This window comes from Hemitrygon akajei, chromosome 1 (assembly GCF_048418815.1).
Source record: "Hemitrygon akajei chromosome 1, sHemAka1.3, whole genome shotgun sequence".
Taxonomy (NCBI): Eukaryota; Metazoa; Chordata; class Chondrichthyes; order Myliobatiformes; family Dasyatidae; genus Hemitrygon; species Hemitrygon akajei.
Window position 1 is genome coordinate 69,715,435 of NC_133124.1, and position 20,077 is coordinate 69,735,511.

The following is a 20,077-nucleotide window of genomic DNA, read 5'->3' on the forward strand; positions in this document are numbered from 1 at the left end:
GTTATGTGGCGACCCACTTTCTGCGCAGGCGAACCAGCTCACAAATAGCCAGCGCGCGGGTGGGAGACTTTGGTAATGCACCTCTGATGCCATTTCCGCCCGGAGAGGGCGGGCGCTAGGGATTAAATGCCAGCGCCGCGAAGTTTGAATAAACTAGTCTGGAAACGACTTACCGACTATGTGTCGTTATTTCAGCGCTATGTGTAGCACATCGCTACAACCCTATCATTTCTGACTCCATGCTGACGCCGGCAGCCCATCCCACGCACTCACCACTGTGTAAAAAAACTTACCCCTGACATCTCCTCTGTACCTGTCTCCAAGCACCTTAAAATTATGCCCTCTCATGCTAGCAATTTCAGCCCTGAGAAAATGACCTCTGACTATCCACACAATCAATGCCTCTCACCACCTTATGCACCTCTATCAAGTCAACTCTTATCCTCCGTCACTCCAAGGAGAAAAGGCCGAGTTCGCTCAACCTATTCTCAGAAGGCATGCTTCCCAATCCAGGCAACATTCTTGTAAATCTCCTCTGTACCCTTTCTATGGTTTCCACATCCTTCCTGTAGTGAGGTGACCATAACTGAGCACAGTACTCCAAATGGAGTCTGACCAGGGTCCTATCTATTTAGCTGCAACATTACCCCTCGGCTCCTAAATTCAATTCCACTGTCGATGAAAGCCAATACACTGTATGCCTTCTTAACCACAGAGTCAACCTGCACAGCAGCTTTGAGTGTCCTATGGACTCAGACCCAAAGATCCCTTTGATCCTCCACACTGCCAAGAGTCTTACCATTAATACTATAATTTTGACCTATCAAAATGAACCACCTCACATTTATCTGGGTTGAACTCCATCTGCCACTTCTCAGCCCAGTTTTGCATCCTATCAATGTCCCGCTGTAACCTCTGACAGCCCTGCACACTATCCACAACACCCCCAACTTTTGTGTCATCAGCAAATTTACTAACCCATCCCTCCACTTACTCATCCAGGTTATTCATAAAACTCACAAAGAGTAGGGGTCCCAGAACAGATCCCCAAGGCACTCCACTGGTCACTGGCCTCCATGCAGAATATGACCTGTTTACAGCCACTCTTTGCCTTCTGTGGGTAAGCCAGTTCTGGATCCACAAACCAATGTCCCCTTGGATCCTTACTTTCTCAATAAGCTTTACATGGGGTACCTTATCAAATGCCTTGCTAAAATCCATATACTGTACACTACATCTACAGCTCTACCTTTATCAATATGTTTAGTCACATCCTCAAAAAATTCGATCAGGCTCGTAAGGCACGACTTGCCTTTGACAAAGCCAAAGACTATTCCTAATCATATTATTCCTAATCACTTCCATGAAATTATAGATCTGTACCCCCAGATTCCCTTATTCTACCACACTACTTGGTGGCCTATTGCTCAATGTGCAAGTCCTATCCTGGTTTGTCTCCTAAATTGAAACACCTCATATTAAGTTCCACCTGACATTTCTCAACCCATTTTCTCGAAACTTTGATAGCCTTCCTTCCTGTCCACTATGCCTCTAATCTTGGTGTCATCTGCAAATTTGTTGATCCAGTTTACCACATAATTATCTAAATGATTAATATAGATGATAAACTACAACAGGTTCATCATCGCTCTCTGTGGCACACCACCAATCAGAGAGGCAAGCATCTACTACTATGCTCTGGCTTTTCCTGCAAACCCATTGTTAAATCCATCTGACTACTTCCTCCTGAATGTCAAGCTACTCAACTTTCTAGACCAGCCTCCCATGCAGGACTTTATCAAAGGCCTTGATAGAGTGCACGTAGACAACGTCCACCGCCTTTCCTTCATCAACTTTCCTGCCAATCTCCTCAAAAAAATACTCTATACAGAAAAAAACACACTAGATCCTTTTCTATATGATTATTTAGACCGAGCCTACCAGACACAAAACCATGCTGACAATCCCTAAATCAGGCCCTGTCTATCCAAACAGCTGTATATACTTTCTCTTAAAATACTTTCCAATAATTTACCCATGACGAATGTCAGTGTCACCAGAGCTAATAGTTTATCAGCTCACTTTTAGAGCCTTTCTTGAAACAACTAGTTCTCCAGCACCTCACCTGTAGCTAAGGACATTCTGAATACCTCTGTCGGGGCTTTTGTCATTCTGCACTCGCCTCCTACAGAGTCTGAGGGAACACTTTGTCATGCCCTGGGGACTTAGCTATCCTAATTGCATCAAAACAGCCAGTACCTGTTCTTCCGTGATCTGGGTACAGTCCATGACCCTTACCCTTTTTTTGCCTCAGTTCTTTAAGTTTCTGTTCTACAGAAGCCTCAAACATCAGAAAAAATGGAGGTACTGATGGCTTTGAGGTGGATAAATCCCATGGCCCAATCAAGTTTGTCCAAGAAAATTGTGGGAAGCAAAGGAAGAAGATATAGGAGCCCTGGTGAGGAACTGGAAGACTGCAGGATGGTGAAATTTGGTTATAATTTAAGCAGGGTTACAAAGACAGTCAGGGATCCACGGGCCACCGAGAGGTCAGTGGTGGGGAAGTTACTCAAAGAGATTCTAAAGGAGAAGATGGACTTGCATTTGGATTAGGGATAGTCAATATCAGTTTGTATGTGGGAGAATACATCTTACAAACCTTACACATGTTTTATCAAGAGGTGACCAAGTGGACTGATGAGGGCAGGTCAGTGGACATTGTCTACATGGACTTTGGCAAGGTCTTTGACATTGTCCTTCGTGATCAGCTGGACCAGAATATTGGATCACAGGGAATCCAGGGTGAACTAGCTGTTGGATACAAAGCTGGCTTGGTGAAAGGAGTGTAGGACTTGTACATTGGAGGCCTGTGACCAGCGGTGTGCCACTTGTTATTTTTAAAATTTTTTAAAGATTTTTTAAAATGCTGCTTCTACATGCTGAGTTACTCACCGTGGGTGGTGTACTCCATATACAGAGCCCTCTCTTGTGGGGAGAGTGACTGAAAGAGATGAAAAAGTGCCAATCTCAAATTTACACAGACAGAAGATATTCAAATGATCGATTAAATAGATTTAAAACAATAACACCAGGGTACAGTTCTGTCACTGTATAACGATGGGGTATTGTAGCGGTGGGGCAAGTCTGTCTGTGTAACACCAAAAGTTGTATTGATGGGTTCAATTCTGTCACTGTAAAATGCTGGGTACAGTACCATGGGGGTGGATCTGTCACTGTACAACACTGGGGCACGGTACCAGTGGGGACGGGTCTGTCACTGTACAACACTGGGGCATGGTACCAATGGGGACGGGTCTGTCACTGTACAACAATAGGGCACAGTACCATAGGGGTGGGTCTGTCACTGTACAACAATGGGGCACAGTACCATAGGGGTGGGTCTGTCACTGTACAACAATGGGGCACGGTACCAGTGGGGACGGGACGGGTCTGTCACTGTACAACACTGGGGCCTGGTACCAATGGGGACGGGTCTGTCACTGTACAACACTGGGGTATGGTACCAATGGGGACGGTTCTGTCACTGTACAACACTGGGTACAGTACCATGGGGACGGGTCTGTCACTGTACAACACTGGGGCATGGTACCAGTGGGGACGGGTCTGTCACTGTACAACACTGGGGCATGGTACCAATGGAGACGGGTCTGTCACTGTACAACACTGGGGTACAGTACCATGGGGACGGGTCTGTCACTGTACAAACACTGGGGCATGGTACCAGTGGGGACGGGTCTGTCACTGTACAACACTGGGGTACAGTACCAATGGGGACGGGTCTGTCACTGTACAACACTGGGGTACAGTACCATGGGACGGGTCTGTCACTGTACAACACTGGGGCACAGTACCATAGGGGTGGGTCTGTCACTGTACAACAATGGGGCACAGTACCATAGGGGTGGGTCTGTCACTGTACAACAATGGGGCACGGTACCAGTGGGGACGGGTCTGTCACTGTACAACAATAGGGCACAGTACATAGGGGTGGGTCTGTCACTGTACAACAATGGGGCACAGTATCATAGGGGTGGGTCTGTCAATGTACAACAATGGGGCACAGTACTGGTGAGGAGAGATTTGTGAACAGTTAGAAGGTACCCACCTTGAGCCAGACCTCAGCTCTGCCTTGTACTCCTGCTGCTGCTGCTCACCTGCTTCTTGTACACATCCTTCTGGGTCTGGCTGAGCTTTGCCATCTGCGCCCAATTTCCACCATCCTCTCCTTGAGCCCAAAGTGGCTCAGCTCTCCACTCGTTAGCAGCTCTTGGGAGAACATCTGGTAACCACTCCTGCAGGGCAAAGGTCAGTACAGCACAGATCAAGCTTGGTCCCCTCACATCTGGATGGTCTGAGGACATTGGCAGCAACTTGGGCCCAGTGTCAGAGCACCTGCAGTGAACTGGGGGGGGGTCGTCGTCGTCCTTGGGCCCAGTGTCAGAGCACCTGCAGTGAACTGGGGGGGGGGGGGGTCGTCGTCCTTGGGCCCAGTGTCAGAGCACCTGCAGTGAACTGGGGGGGGGTCGTCGTCCTTGGGCCCAGTGTCAGAGCACCTGCAGTGAACTGGGGGGGGGTCGTCGTCCTTGGGCCCAGTGTCAGAGCACCTGCAGTGAACTGGGGGGGGGGGTCCGTCGTCCTTGGGCCCAGTGTCAGAGCACCTGCTGTGAACTGGGGGGGGGGTGGTCATCGTCCTTGGGCCAGTGTCAGAGTACCTGCAGTGAACTGGGGGGGGGGTCATCGTCCTTGGGCCCAGTGTCAGAGCACCTGCAGTGAACTGGGGGGGGTGTGGTCGTCCTTGGGCCCAGTGTCAGAGCACCTGCTGTGAACTGGGGGGGTGTGGTCGTCGTCCTTGGGCCAGTGTCAGAGCACCTGCTGTGAACTGGGGGGGGTCGTCGTCGTCCTTGGGCCCAGTGTCAGAGCACCTGCTGTGAACTGGGGGGGTCGTCGTCGTCCTTGGGCCCAGTGTCAGAGCACCTGCAGTGAACTGGGGGGGGGGGTCGTCGTCCTTGGGCCCAGTGTCAGAGCACCTGCTGTGAACTGGGGGGGTCGTCGTCGTCCTTGGGCCCAGTTGTCAGAGCACCTGCAGTGAACTGGGGGGGGGTCGTCGTCCTTGGGCCCAGTGTCAGAGCACCTGCAGTGAACTGGGGGGGGGTCGTCGTCCTTGGGCCCAGTGTCAGAGCACCTGCAGTGAACTGGGGGGGGGTCGTCGTCGTCCTTGGGCCCAGTGTCACAGCACCTGCAGTGAACTGGGGGGGGTGGTCGTCCTTGGGGCCCAGTGTCAGAGCACCTGCAGTGAACTGGGGGGGGGTCGTCGTCGTCCTTGGGCCCAGTGTCACAGCACCTGCTGTGAACTGGGGGGGGGGTCGTCGTCCTTGGGCCCAGTGTCAGAGCACCTGCTGTGAACTGGGGGGGTGTGGTCGTCGTCCTTGGGCCCAGTGTCAGAGCACCTGCAGTGAACTGGGGGGGGGTCGTCGTCCTTGGGCCCAGTGTCAGAGCACCTGCTGTGAACTGGGGGGGGGTCGTCGTCCTTGGGCCCAGTGTCAGAGCACCTGCAGTGAACTGGGGGGGGGTCGTCGTCGTCCTTGGGCCCAGTGTCACAGCACCTGCTGTGAACTGGGGGGGGGTCGTCGTCCTTGGGCCCAGTGTCAGAGCACCTGCTGTGAACTGGGGGGGTGTGGTCGTCGTCCTTGGGCCCAGTGTCAGAGCACCTGCAGTGAACTGGGGGGGGGTCGTCGTCCTTGGGCCCAGTGTCAGAGCACCTGCTGTGAACTGGGGGGGTCGTCGTCGTCCTTGGGCCCAGTGGTCAGAGCACCTGCTGTGAACTGGGGGGGGGGGGTCGTCGTCGTCCTTGGGCCCAGTGTCAGAGCACCTGCTGTGAACTGGGGGGGTCGTCGTCGTCCTTGGGCCCAGTGTCAGAGCACCTGCAGTGAACTGGGGGGGGGGGGGTCGTCGTCGTCTTGGGCCCAGTGTCAGAGCACCTGCTGTGAACTGGGGGGGGGGGGTCGTCGTCGTCCTTGGGCCCAGTGTCAGAGCACCTGCAGTGAACTGGGGGGGGGGGGGGTCGTCGTCCTTGGGCCCAGTGTCAGAGCACCTGCAGTGAACTGGGGGGGGGGGTCGTCGTCGTCCTTGGGCCCAGTGTCAGAGCACCTGCAGTGAACTGGGGGGGTGGGGTCGTCGTCGTCCTTGGCCCAGTGTTAGAGCACCTGCAGTGAACTGGGGGGGGTGGTCATCGTCCTTGGGCCCAGTGTCAGAGCACCTGCTGTGAACTGGGGGGGGGGGTCATCGTCCTTGGCCCAGTGTCAGAGCACCTGCAGTGAACTGGGGGGGGGGGGTCGTCGTCCTTGGGCCCAGTGTCACAGCACCTGCAGTGAACTGGGGGGTGTCGTCGTCGTCCTTGGGGCCCAGTGTCAGAGCACCTGCAGTGAACTGGGGGGGGGGTCGTCGTCGTCCTTGGGCCCAGTGTCAGAGCACCTGCAGTGAACTGGGGGGGGGTCCGTCGTCCTTGGGCCCAGTGTCAGAGCACCTGCAGTGAACTGGGGGGGGGGTCGTCGTCCTTGGGGCCCAGTGTCAGAGCACCTGCTGTGAACTGGGGGGGGGGGTCGTCGTCCTTGGGCCCAGTGTCAGAGCACCTGCAGTGAACTGGGGGGGGGGGTGGTCGTCATCCTTGGGCCCAGTGTCAGAGCACCTGCTGTGAACTGGGGGGGGGTCGTCGTCCTTGGGCCCAGTGTCAGAGCACCTGCAGTGAACTGGGGGGGGGTCATCGTCCTTGGGCCCAGTGTCAGAGCACCTGCAGTGAACTGGGGGGGGGTCGTCGTCCTTGGGGCCCAGTGTCAGAGCACCTGCTGTGAACTGGGGGGGGGGTCGTCGTCCTTGGGCCCAGTGTCAGAGCACCTGCTGTGAACTGGGGGGGGGGGTCGTCATCGTCCTTGGGCCCAGTGTCAGAGCACCTGCAGTGAACTGGGGGGGGGGGGTCGTCGTCGTCCTTGGGCCCAGTGTCAGAGCACCTGCAGTGAACTGGGGGGGGAGTGTGGTCGTCGTCCTTGGGCCCAGTGTCAGAGCACCTGCAGTGAACTGGGGGGGGGGGGTCGTCGTCGTCCTTGGGCCCAGTGTCAGAGCACCTGCAGTGAACTGGGGGGGGGGTCGTCGTCCTTGGGCCAGTGTCAGAGCACCCTGCTGTGAACTGGGGGGGGGTCGTCGTCCTTGGGCCCAGTGTCAGAGCACCTGCAGTGAGACTGGGGGGGGGGGTCGTCGTCCTTGGGCCAGTGTCAGAGCACCTGCTGTGAACTGGGGGGGGGTCGTCGTCCTTGGGCCCAGTGTCAGAGCACCTGCAGTGAACTGGGGGGGGGGGTCGTCGTCCTTGGGCCAGTGTCAGAGCACCTGCTGTGAACTGGGGGGGGGGTCGTCGTCCTTGGGCCCAGTGTCAGAGCACCTGCAGTGAACTGGGGGGGGGGTCGTCGTCCTTGGGCCCAGTGTCAGAGCACCTGCAGTGAACTGGGGGGGGGTCGTCGTCCTTGGGCCCAGTGTCTGAGCACCTGCAGTGAACTGGGGGGGGGGTCGTCGTCCTTGGGCCCAGTGTCAGAGCACCTGCAGTGAACTGGGGGGGGGGGTCGACGTCCTTGGGCCAGTGTCAGAGCACCTGCTGTGAACTGGGGGGGGGTCGTCGTCCTTGGGCCCAGTGTCAGAGCACCTGCAGTGAACTGGGGGGGAGTCGTCGTCCTTGGGCCCAGTGTCAGAGCACCTGCTGTGAACTGGGGGGGGGTGGTCATCGTCCTTAGGGCCCAGTGTCAGAGCACCTGCTGTGAACTGGGGGGGGGTCGTCGTCGTCCTTGGGCCCAGTGTCAGAGCACCTGCAGTGAACTGGGGGGGGGGTCGTCGTCCTTGGGCCCAGTGTCAGAGCACCTGCAGTGAACTGGGGGGGGGGTGGTCATCGTCCTTGGGCCCAGTGTCAGAGCACCTGCTGTGAACTGGGGGGGGGTCGTCGTCCTTGGGCCCAGTGTCAGAGCACCTGCAGTGAACTGGGGGGGGGTCGTCGTCGTCCTTGGGCCCAGTGTCAGAGCACCTGCAGTGAACTGGGGGGGGGGGTCGTCTTCCTTGGGCCCAGTGTCAGAGCACCTGCAGTGAACTGGGGGGGGGGGTCGTCTTCCTTGGGCCCAGTGTCAGAGCACCTGCTGTGAACTGGGGGGGGGGTGGTCGTCGTCCTTGGGCCCAGTGTCAGAGCACCTGCTGTGAACTGGGGGGGGGGGGTCGTCTTCCTTGGGCCCAGTGTCAGAGCACCTGCAGTGAACTGGGGGGGGGGGTCATCTTCCTTGGGCCCAGTGTCAGAGCACCTGCTGTGAACTGGGGGGGGGTGGTCATCGTCCTTGGGCCCAGTGTCAGAGCACCTGCAGTGAACTGGGGGGGGGTGGTCGTCGTCCTTGGGCCCAGTGTCAGAGCACCTGCTGTGAACTGGGGGGGGGTCGTCGTCGTCCTTGGGCCCAGTGTCAGAGCACCTGCAGTGAACTGGGGGGTGGTCATCGTCCTTGGGCCCAGTGTCAGAGCACCTGCAGTGAACTGGGGGGTGGTCATCGTCCTTGGGCCCAGTGTCAGAGCACCTGCAGTGAACTGGGGGGGGGGTGGTCGTCGTCCTTGGGCCCAGTGTCAGAGCACCTGCTGTGAACTGGGGGGGGTCGTCGTCGTCCTTGGGCCCAGTGTCAGAGCACCTGCAGTGAACTGGGGGGTGGTCATCGTCCTTGGGCCCAGTGTCAGAGCACCTGCTGTGAACTGGGGGGGGGTGGTCGTCGTCGTCCTTGGGCCCAGTGTCAGAGCACCTGCAGTGAACTGGGGGGGGGGTCATCGTCCTTGGGCCCAGTGTCAGAGTACCTGCAGTGAACTGGGGGGGGGGGTCATCGTCCTTGGGCCCAGTGTCAGAGCACCTGCTGTGAACTGGGGGGGGGGTGTGGTCGTCCTTGGGCCCAGTGTCAGAGCACCTGCAGTGAACTGGGGGGGGTGTCGTCGTCGGTCCTTGGGCCCAGTGTCAGAGCACCTGCAGTGAACTGGGGGGGGAGGTGGTCGTCGTCCTTGGGCCCAGTGTCAGAGCACCTGCAGTGAACTGGGGGGTGTCGTCGTCGTCCTTGGGCCCGTGTCAGAGCACCTGCAGTGAACTGGGGGGGGGGTCGTCGTCGTCCTTGGGCCCAGTGTCAGAGCACCTGCAGTGACTGGGGGGGGGGTCGTCGTCGTCCTTGGGCCCAGTGTCAGAGCACCTGCAGTGAACTGGGGGGGGAGGTGGTCGTCGTCCTTGGGCCCAGTGTCAGAGCACCTGCAGTGAACTGGGGGGGGGGGTCGTCGTCGTCCTTGGGCCCAGTGTCAGAGCACCTGCAGTGAACTGGGGGGGGGGGTCGTCGTCCTTGGGCCCAGTGTCAGAGCACCTGCAGTGAACTGGGGGGGGGGGGTCGTCGTCCTTGGGCCCAGTGTCAGAGCACCTGCAGTGAACTGGGGGGGGGGGGGGTCGTCGTCCTTGGGCCCAGTGTCAGAGCACCTGCTGTGAACTGGGGGGGGGGTCGTCGTCCTTGGGCCCAGTGTCAGAGCACCTGCAGTGAACTGGGGGGGGGTCGTCGTCCTTGGGCCCAGTGTCAGAGCACCTGCTGTGAACTGGGGGGGGGGGGGTCGTCGTCGTCCTTGGGCCCAGTGTCAGAGCACCTGCAGTGAACAGGGGGGGGAGGTGGTCGTCGTCCTTGGGCCAGTGTCAGAGCACCTGCAGTGAACTGGGGGGGGGGGTCGTCGTCCTTGGGCCCAGTGTCAGAGCACCTGCAGTGAACTGGGGGGGGGTCGTCGTCGTCCTTCGGCCCAGTGTCAGAGCACCTGCTGTGAACTGGGGGGGGGTGGTCGTCCTTGGGCCCAGTGTCAGAGCACCTGCAGTGAACTGGGGGGGGGTCGTCGTCGTCCTTCGGCCCAGTGTCAGAGCACCTGCTGTGAACTGGGGGGGGGGGTGGTCGTCCTTGGGCCCAGTGTCAGAGCACCTGCAGTGAACTGGGGGGGGAGTCGTCGTCGTCCTTGGGCCCAGTGTCAGAGCACCTGCTGTGAACTGGGGGGGGGGGGTGGTCGTCACTTGGGCCCAGTGTCAGAGCACCTGCTGTGAACTGGGGGGGGGTGGTCGTCCTTGGGCCCAGTGTCAGAGCACCTGCTGTGAAACTGGGGGGGGGGTCGTCGTCCTTGGGCCCAGTGTCAGAGCCCTGCTGTGAACTGGGGGGGGGGTGGTCGTCCTTGGGCCCAGTGTCAGAGCACCTGCTGGTGAACTGGGGGGGGTGGTCGTCCTTGGGCCCAGTGTCAGAGCACCTGCTGTGAACTGGGGGGGGGGTCGTCATCGTCCTTGGGCCCAGTGTCAGAGCACCTGCTGTGAACTGGGGGGGGGGTCGTCGTCCTTGGGCCCAGTGTCAGAGCACCTGCTGTGAACTGGGGGGGGGGGTGTCGTCCTTGGGCCCAGTGTCAGAGCACCTGCAGTGAACTGGGGGGGGTGGTCGTCATCCTTGGGCCCAGTGTCAGAGCACCTGCTGTGAACTGGGGGGGGGTCGTCGTCCTTGGGCCCAGTGTCAGAGCACCTGCAGTGAACTGGGGGGGGGGTGGTGGTCGTCCTTGGGCCCAGTGTCAGAGCACCTGCTGTGAACTGGGGGGGGGGTCGTCGTCCTTGGGCCCAGTGTCAGAGCACCTGCTGTGAACTGGGGGGGGGGGTCATCGTCCTTGGGCCCAGTGTCAGAGCACCTGCAGTGAACTGGGGGGGTGGTCATCGTCCTTGGGGCCCAGTGTCAGAGCACCCTGCAGTGAACTGGGGGGGGGGTGGTCGTCCTTGGGCCAGTGTCAGAGCACCTGCTTTGAACTGGGGGGCGGGTCGTCGTCCTGCTTTGAACTGGGGGGCGGGTCGTCGTCCTTGGGCCCAGTGTCAGAGCACCTGCAGTGAACTGGGGGGGGTGGTCGTCGTCCTTGGGCCAGTGTCAGAGCACCTGCAGTGAACTGGGGGGGGGGTCGTCGTCCTTGGCCCAGTGTCAGAGCACCTGCTGTGAACTGGGGGGGGGTCGTCGTCCTTGGGCCCAGTGTCAGAGCACCTGCAGTGAACTGGGGGGGGTCGTCGTCGTCCTTCGGCCCAGTGTCAGAGCACCTGCTGTGAACTGGGGGGGGGGTCGTCGTCCTTGGGCCCTGTGTCAGAGCACCTGCTGTGAACTGGGGGGGTGGGTCGTCGTCGTCCTTGGGCCCAGTGTCAGAGCACCTGCTGTGAACTGGGGGGGGGGGGCGTCGTCCTTGGGCCCAGTGTCAGAGCACCTGCTGTGAACTGGGGGGGGGTCGTCGTCCTTGGGCCCAGTGTCAGAGCACCTGCTGTGAACTGGGGGGGGGGTCGTCGTCCTTGGGCCCAGTGTCAGAGCACCTGCAGTGAAGCTGGGGGGGGGTGGTCAGTCGTCCTTGGGCCCAGTGTCAGAGCACCTGCTGTGAACTGGGGGGGGGGGTCGTCGTCCTTGGGCCCAGTGTCAGAGCACCTGCTGTGAATGGGGGGGGGGTCGTCGTCCTTGGGCCCAGTGTCAGAGCACCTGCAGTGAACTGGGGGGGGGGGGTCGTCGTCCTTGGGCCCAGTGTCAGAGCACCTGCTGGAATTGGGGGGGGGGTCGTCGTCCTTGGGGCCCAGTGTCAGAGCACCTGCAGTGAACTGGGGGGGGGGTCGTCGTCCTTGGGGCCCAGTGTCAGAGCACCTGCTGTGAACTGGGGGGGGGTCGTCGTCCTTGGGCCCAGTGTCAGAGCACCTGCTGTGAACTGGGGGGGGGTCGTCGTCCTTGGGCCCAGGTGTCAGAGCACCTGCAGTGAACTGGGGGGGGGTCGTCGTCCTTGGGCCCAGTGTCAGAGCACCTGCTGTGAACTGGGGGGGGGGGGTCGTCGTCGTCCTTGGCCCAGTGTCAGAGCACCTGCAGTGAACTGGGGGGGGTGGTCGTCGTCCTTGGGCCCAGTGTCAGAGCACCTGCTGTGAAACTGGGGGGGGGGGTCGTCGTCCTTGGGCCCAGTGTCAGAGCACCTGCAGTGAACTGGGGGGGGGGGGTCGTCGTCCTTGGGGCCCAGTGTCAGAGCACCTGCAGTGAACTGGGGGGGGGGGGGTTCGTCTTGGGCCCAGTGTCAGAGCACCTGCAGTGAACTGGGGGGGTGGTCGTCGTCCTTGGGCCCAGTGTCAGAGCACCTGCTGTGAACTGGGGGGGGTCGTCGTCCTTGGGCCCAGTGTCAGAGCACCTGCAGTGAACTGGGGGGGGGGGTCGTTGTCGTCCTTGGGCCCAGTGTCAGAGCACCTGCAGTGAACAGGGGGGGGAGGTGGTCGTCGTCCTTGGGCCAGTGTCAGAGCACCTGCAGTGAACTGGGGGGGGGTCGTCGTCCTTGGGCCCAGTGTCAGAGCACCTGCAGTGAACTGGGGGGGGGTCGTCGTCGTCCTTCGGCCCAGTGTCAGAGCACCTGCTGTGAACTGGGGGGGGGGTGGTCGTCCTTGGGCCCAGTGTCAGAGCACCTGCAGTGAACTGGGGGGGGAGTCGTCGTCGTCCTTCGGCCCAGTGTCAGAGCACCTGCTGTGAACTGGGGGGGGGGGGTGGTCGTCCTTGGGCCCAGTGTCAGAGCACCTGCTGTGAATTGGGGGGGGGTCGTCGTCCTTGGGCCCAGTGTCAGAGCACCTGCAGTGAACTGGGGGGGGGTGGTCATCGTCCTTGGGCCCAGTGTCAGAGCACCTGCAGTGAACTGGGGGGGGGGGTCGGCGTCCTTGGGCCCAGTGTCAGAGCACCTGCTGTGAATTGGGGGGGGGTCGTCGTCCTTGGGCCCAGTGTCAGAGCACCTGCAGTGAACTGGGGGGGGGTCGTCGTCGTCCTTGGCCCAGTGTCAGAGCACCTGCTGTGAACTGGGGGGGGGGGTCGTCGTCCTTGGGCCCAGTGTCAGAGCACCTGCTGTGAACTGGGGGGGGGGTCGTCGTCCTTGGGCCCAGTGTCAGAGCACCTGCTGTGAACTGGGGGGGGGGGGTCGTCGTCCTTGGGCCCAGTGTCAGAGCACCTGCAGTGAACTGGGGGGGGGTGGTCGTCATCCTTGGGCCCAGTGTCAGAGCACCTGCTGTGAACTGGGGGGGGGGTCGTCGTCCTTGGGCCCAGTGTCAGAGCACCTGCAGTGAACTGGGGGGGGGGTGGTGGTCGTCCTTGGGCCCAGTGTCAGAGCACCTGCTGTGAACTGGGGGGGGGGTCGTCGTCCTTGGGCCCAGTGTCAGAGCACCTGCTGTGAACTGGGGGGGGGGTCATCGTCCTTGGCCCAGTGTCAGAGCACCTGCAGTGAACTGGGGGGGGTCGTCGTCCTTGGGCCCAGTGTCAGAGCACCTGCAGTGAACTGGGGGGGTGGTCATCGTCCTTGGGCCCAGTGTCAGAGGCACCTGCAGTGAACTGGGGGGGGGGTGGTCGTCCTTGGGCCCAGTGTCAGAGCACCTGCTTTGAACTGGGGGGCGGGTCGTCGTCCTTGGGCCCAGTGTCAGAGCACCTGCAGTGAACTGGGGGGGTGGTCGTCGTCCTTGGGCCAGTGTCAGAGCACCTGCAGTGAACTGGGGGGGGGGGGTCGTCGTCCTTGGGCCCAGTGTCAGCGCACCTGCTGTGAACTGGGGGGGGGTCGTCGTCCTTGGGCCCAGTGTCAGAGCACCTGCAGTGAACTGGGGGGGGGTCGTCGTCGTCCTTCGGCCCAGTGTCAGAGCACCTGCTGTGAACTGGGGGGGGGGTCGTCGTCCTTGGGCCCAGTGTCAGAGCACCTGCTGTGAACTGGGGGGGTGGGTCGTCGTCGTCCTGGGCCCAGTGTCAGAGCACCTGCTGTGAACTGGGGGGGGGGTGGTCGTCCTTGGGCCAGTGTCAGAGCACCTGCAGTGAACTGGGGGGGGGGTCGTCGTCCTTGGGCCAGTGTCAGAGCACCTGCAGTGAACTGGGGGGGGGTTCGTCGTCCTTGGGCCCAGTGTCAGAGCACCTGCTGTGAACTGGGGGGGGGGGGTCGTCGTCCTTGGGCCCAGTGTCAGAGCACCTGCAGTGAACTGGGGGGGGGTGGTCGTCGTCCTTGGGCCCAGTGTCAGAGCACCTGCAGTGAACTGGGGGGGGGGGGGTCGTCGTCCTTGGGCCCAGTGTCAGAGCACCTGCTGTGAATTGGGGGGGGGGTCGTCGTCCTTGGGCCCAGTGTCAGAGCACCTGCAGTGAACTGGGGGGGGGGGGGTCGTCGTCCTTGGGCCCAGTGTCAGAGCACCTGCGGTGAATTGGGGGGGGGGTCGTCGTCCTTGGGCCCAGTGTCAGAGCACCTGCAGTGAACTGGGGGGGGGGTCGTCGTCCTTGGGCCCAGTGTCAGAGCACCTGCAGTGAACTGGGGGGGGGGGTGGTCGTCCTTGGGCCCAGTGTCAGAGCACCTGCAGTGAACTGGGGGGGGGGGGGTGGTCGTCGTCGTCCTTGGGCCCAGTGTCAGAGCACCTGCAGTGAACTGTGGGGGGGGTCGTCGTCCTTGGGCCCAGTGTCAGAGCACCTGCAGTGAACTGGGGGGGGGGGGGTCGTCGTCCTTGGGCCCAGTGTCCAGAGCACCTGCTGTGAATTGGGGGGGGGTCGTCGTCCTTGGGCCCAGTGTCAGAGCACCTGCTGTGAACTGGGGGGGGGGTCGTCGTCCTTGGGCCCAGTGTCAGAGCACCTGCAGTGAACTGGGGGGGGTGGTCGTCGTCCTTGGGCCCAGTGTCAGAGCACCTGCTGTGAACTGGGGGGGGGGGTGGTCGTCATCCTTGGGCCCAGTGTCAGAGCACCTGCTGTGAACTGGGGGGGGGGGGTCGTCGTCGTCCTTGGGCCAGTGTCAGAGCACCTGCTGTGAATTGGGGGGGGGTCGTCGTCCTTGGGCCCAGTGTCAGAGCACCTGCAGTGAATTGGGGGGGGGTCGTCGTCCTTGGGCCCAGTGTCAGAGCACCTGCAGTGAACTGGGGGGGGGTCGTCGTCCTTGGGCCCAGTGTCAGAGCACCTGCAGTGAACTGGGGGGGGGGTCGTCGTCGTCCTTGGGCCCAGTGTCAGAGCACCTGCAGTGAACTGGGGGGGGGGGGTCGTCGTCCTTGGGCCCAGTGTCAGAGCACCTGCAGTGAACTGGGGGGGGGGGGTCGTCATCCTTGGGCCAGTGTCAGAGGCACCTGCTGTGAATTGGGGGGGGGGTCGTCGTCCTTGGGCCAGTGTCAGAGCACCTGCAGTGAATTGGGGGGGGGGGTCGTCGTCCTTGGGCCCAGTGTCAGAGCACCTGCAGTGAACTGGGGGGGGGGTCGTCGTCGTCCTTGGGCCCAGTGTCAGAGCACCTGCAGTGACCTGGGGGGGGGGGTCGTCGTCCTTGGGCCCAGTGTCAGAGCACCTGCAGTGAACTGGGGGGGGGGGTCGTCGTCCTTGGGCCCAGTGTCAGAGCACCTGCTGTGAACTGGGGGGGGGGGTCGTCGTCCTTGGGCCAGTGTCAGAGCACCTGCTGTGAACTGGGGGGGGGGTCGTCGTCCTTGGGCCCAGTGTCACAGCACCTGCTGTGAACTGGGGGGGGAGGTGTCGTCGTCCTTGGGCCCAGTGTCAGAGCACCTGCTGTGAACTGGGGGGGGGTCGTCGTCGTCCTTGGGCCCAGTGTCAGAGCACCTGCTGTGAACTGGGGGGGGGTCGTCGTCCTTGGGCCCAGTGTCAGAGCACCTGCAGTGAACTGGGGGGGGGGGGTCGTCGTCCTTGGGCCCAGTGTCAGAGCACCTGCTGTGAACTGGGGGGGGGTCGTCGTCCTTCGGCCCAGTGTCAGAGCACCTGCTGTGAACTGGGGGGGGGTCGTCGTCCTTCGGCCCAGTGTCAGAGCACCTGCTGTGAACTGGGGGGGGGGGTCGTCGTCCTTGGGCCCAGTGTCAGAGCCACCTGCTGTGAACTGGGGGGGGGGTCGTCGTCGTCCTTGGGCCCAGTGTCAGAGCACCTGCAGTGAACTGGGGGGGGGGTCGTCGTCGGTCCTTGGGCCCAGTGTCAGAGCACCTGCTGTGAACTGGGGGGGGGTCGTCGTCCTTGGGGCCCAGTGTCAGAGCACCTGCAGTGAACTGGGGGGGGGGGTCGTCGTCCTTGGGCCCAGTGTCAGAGCACCTGCAGTGAACTGGGGGGGGGTGGTCGTCGTCCTTGGGCCCAGTGTCAGAGCACCTGCAGTGAACTGGGGGGGGGGGGTCGTCGTCGTCCTTGGGCCCAGTGTCAGAGCACCTGCAGTGAACTGGGGGGGGGGTCGTCGTCCTGGGCCAGTGTCAGAGCACCTGCAGTGAACTGGGGGGGGGGGTCGTCGTCGTCCTTGGGCCCAGTGTCAGAGCACCTGCAGTGAACTGGGGGGGGGTCGTCGTCCTTGGGCCCAGTGTCAGAGCACCTGCTGTGAACTGGGGGGGGGGGGGTCGTCGTCCTTGGGCCCAGTGTCAGAGCACCTGCAGTGAACTGGGGGGAGGGTGGGGGGTGGTCGTCGTCCTTGGGCCCAGTGTCAGAGCACCTGCTGTGAACTGGGGGGGGGGGGTCGTCGTCCTTGGGCCCAGTGTCAGAGCACCTGCTGTGAACTGGGGGGGGGGGGTCGTCGTCCTTGGGCCCAGTGTCAGAGCACCTGCTGTGAACTGGGGGGGGGGTCGTCGTCCTTGGGCCCAGTGTCAGAGCACCTGCTGTGAACTGGGGGGGGGGGGTGGTCGTCCTTGGGCCCAGTGTCAGAGCACCTGCAGTGAACTGGGGGGGTCGTCGTCCTTGGGCCCAGTGTCAGAGCACCTGCAGTGAACTGGGGGGGTGGTGGTCGTCCTTGGGCCCAGTGTCAGAGCACCTGCAATGAACTGGGGGGGGGTGGTGGTCGTCCTTGGGCCCATGTCAGAGCACCTGCTGTGAACTGGGGGGGGGGGTCGTCGTCCTTGGGCCCAGTGTCAGAGCACCTGCAGTGAACTGGGGGGGGGGGGGGTCGTCTGTCCTTGGGCCCAGTGTCAGAGCACCTGCAGTGAACTGGGGGGGGGGGGGGTCGTCGTCCTTGGGCCCAGTGTCAGAGCACCTGCAGTGAACTGGGGGGGGGGGGTCGTCGTCCTTGGGCCCAGTGTCAGAGCACCTGCAGTGAACTGGGGGGGGGGGTTCGTCGTCCTTGGGCCCAGTGTCAGAGCACCTGCAGTGAACTGGGGTGGGGTCGTCGTCGTCCTTGGGCCCAGTGTCAGAGCACCTGCTGTGAACTGGGGGGGGTCGTCGTCCTTGGGCCCAGTGTCAGAGCACCTGCAGTGAACTGGGGGGGGGTCGTCGTCCTTGGGCCAGTGTCACAGCACCTGCAGTGAACTGGGGGGGGGTCGTCGTCCTTGGGCCCAGTGTCACAGCACCTGCAGTGAACTGGGGGGGGGTCGTCGTCCTTGGGCCCAGTGTCAGAGCACCTGCTGTGAACTGGGGGGGGTCGTCGTCCTTGGGCCCAGTGTCAGAGCACCTGCAGTGAACTGGGGGGGGGGTCGTCGTCCTTGGGCCCAGTGTCACAGCACCTGCAGTGAACTGTGGTGGGGTCGTCGTCGTCCTTGGGCCCAGTGTCAGAGCACCTGCTGTGAACTGGGGGGGGGTCGTCGTCCTTGGGCCCAGTGTCAGAGCACCTGCAGTGAACTGGGGGGGGGGGGTCGTCGTCCTTGGGCCCAGTGTCACAGCACCTGCAGTGAACTGGGGGGGGGGGTCGTCGTCTTGGGCCAGTGTCAGAGCACCTGCTGTGAACTGGGGGGGGGGTCGCCGTCCTTGGGCCCAGTGTCAGAGCACCTGCAGTGAACTGGGGGGGGGTCGTCGTCGTCCTTGGGCCCAGTGTCAGAGCACCTGCTGTGAACTGGGGGGGGTCGTCGTCCTTGGGCCCAGTGTCAGAGCACCTGCAGTGAACTGGGGGGGGGTCGTCGTCCTTGGGCCCAGTGTCAGAGCACCTGCAGTGAACTGGGGGGGGGGTGGTCGTCCTTGGGCCCAGTGTCAGAGCACCTGCAGTGAACTGGGGGGGGGGGTCGTCGTCGTCCTTGGGCCCAGTGTCAGAGCACCTGCAGTGAAACTGGGGGGGTGGGTCGTCGTCGTCCTTGGGGCCCAGTGTTAGAGCACCTGCTGTGAACTGGGGGGGGAGCTGGTCGTCCTTGGGCCCAGTGTCAGAGCACCTGCTGTGAACTGGGGGGGGTGGTCATCGTCCTTGGGCCCAGTGTTAGAGCACCTGCTGTGAACTGGGGGGGGGGTCGTCGTCCTTGGGCCCAGTGTCAGAGCACCTGCTGTGAACTGGGGGGGGAGGTGGTCGTCGTCCTTGGGCCCAGTGTCAGAGCACCTGCTGTGAACTGGGGGGGGGGTCGTCGTCGTCCTTGGGCCCCGTGTCAGAGCACCTGCTGTGAACTGGGGGGGGGGTCGTCGTCCTTGGGCCCAGTGTCAGAGCACCTGCTGTGAACTGGGGGGGGGGTCGTCGTCGTCCTTGGGCCCAGTGTCAGAGCACCTGCAGTGAAACTGGGGGGGGGGGTCGTCGTCGTCCTTGGGCCCAGTGTCAGAGCACCTGCTGTGAACTGGGGGGGGGGTCGTCGTCCTTGGGCCCAGTGTCAGAGCACCTGCAGTGAACTGGGGGGGGGGGTCGTCGTCCTTGGGCCCAGTGTCAGAGCACCTGCAGTGAACTGGGGGGGGGGTCGTCGTCGTCCTTGGGCCCAGTGTCAGAGCACCTGCTGTGAACTGGGGGGGGGGGGTCGTCGTCCTTGGGCCCAGTGTCAGAGCACCTGCTGTGAACTGGGGGGGGGGGGTCGTCGTCCTTTGGGCCCAGTGTCAGAGCACCTGCAGTGAACTGGGGGGAGGGTGGGGGGTGGTCGTCGTCCTTGGGCCCAGTGTCAGAGCACCTGCAGTGAACTGGGGGGGGGTGGTCATCGTCGTCCTTGGGCCCAGTGTCAGAGCACCTGCAGTGAACTGGGGGGGGGGGGGGTCGTCGTCGTCCTTGGGCCCAGTGTCGAGCACCTGCAGTGAACTGGGGGGGGGGTGGTCATCGTCGTCCTTGGGCCCAGTGTCAGAGCACCTGCTGTGAACTGGGGGGGGGGGTCGTCGTCCTTGGGCCCAGTGTCAGAGCACCTGCTGTGAACTGGGGGGGGGGTCGTCGTCGTCCTTGGGCCCAGTGTCGAGCACCTGCAGTGAACTGGGGGGGGGGGGTCGTCGTCCTTGGGCCCAGTGTCAGAGCACCTGCAGTGAACTGGGGGGGGGGGTCGTCGTCCTTGGGCCCAGTGTCAGAGCACCTGCAGTGAACTGGGGTGGGGTCGTCGTCGTCCTTGGGCCCAGTGTCAGAGCACCTGCTGTGAACTGGGGGGGGTCGTCGTCCTTGGGCCCAGTGTCAGAGCACCTGCAGTGAACTGGGGGGGGGTCGTCGTCCTTGGGCCCAGTGTCACAGCACCTGCAGTGAACTGGGGGTGGGGTCGTCGTCGTCCTTGGGCCCAGTGTCAGAGCACCTGCTGTGAACTGGGGGGGGGGTCGTGCCTTGGGCCCAGTGTCAGAGCACCTGCAGTGAACTGGGGGGGGGGGTCGTCGTCCTTGGGCCCAGTGTCACAGCACCTGCAGTGAACTGGGGGGGGGTGGTGGTCGTCCTTGGGCCAGTGTCTGAGCACTGCAGTGAACTGGGGGGGGGGTCGTCGCGTCCTTGGGCCCAGTGTCAGAGCACCTGCAGTGAACTGGGGGGGGGTCGTCGTCCTTGGGGCCCAGTGTCAGAGCACCTGCTGTGAACTGGGGGGGTGGTCGTCGACCTTGGGCCCAGTGTCAGAGCACCTGCTGTGAACTGGGGGGGGGGGTGGTCGTCCTTGGGCCCAGTGTCAGAGCACCTGCAGTGAACTGGGGGGGGGATCGTCGTCCTTGGGCCCAGTGTCAGAGCACCTGCAGTGAACTGGGGGGGGGTCGTCGTCCTTGGGCCCAGTGTCAGAGCACCTGCTGTGAACTGGGGGGGGGGGGTCGTCGTCCTTTGGGCCCAGTGTCAGAGCACCTGCTGTGAACTGGGGGGGGGGGGTCGTCGTCCTGGGCCCAGTGTCAGAGCACCTGCTGTGACTGGGGGGGGGGGGTGGTCGTCCTTGGGC

At 62.5% G+C, this 20,077-nt stretch overlaps 1 protein-coding gene across 1 annotated transcript in view; it reads right to left on the bottom strand.

Annotated features, from left to right (window-relative positions):
- Positions 1-4,132: 4,132 nt before the first annotated feature.
- Positions 4,133-20,077, bottom strand: part of LOC140727587 (nucleolar transcription factor 1-like) — an 87,709-nt gene continuing 71,764 nt past the window's right edge. The window contains 2 exon segments of the mRNA XM_073045119.1: positions 4,133-4,216; positions 4,219-4,313. Coding sequence (XP_072901220.1) covers positions 4,140-4,216; positions 4,219-4,313 — 172 coding nt within the window. The 3' untranslated portion in view covers positions 4,133-4,139.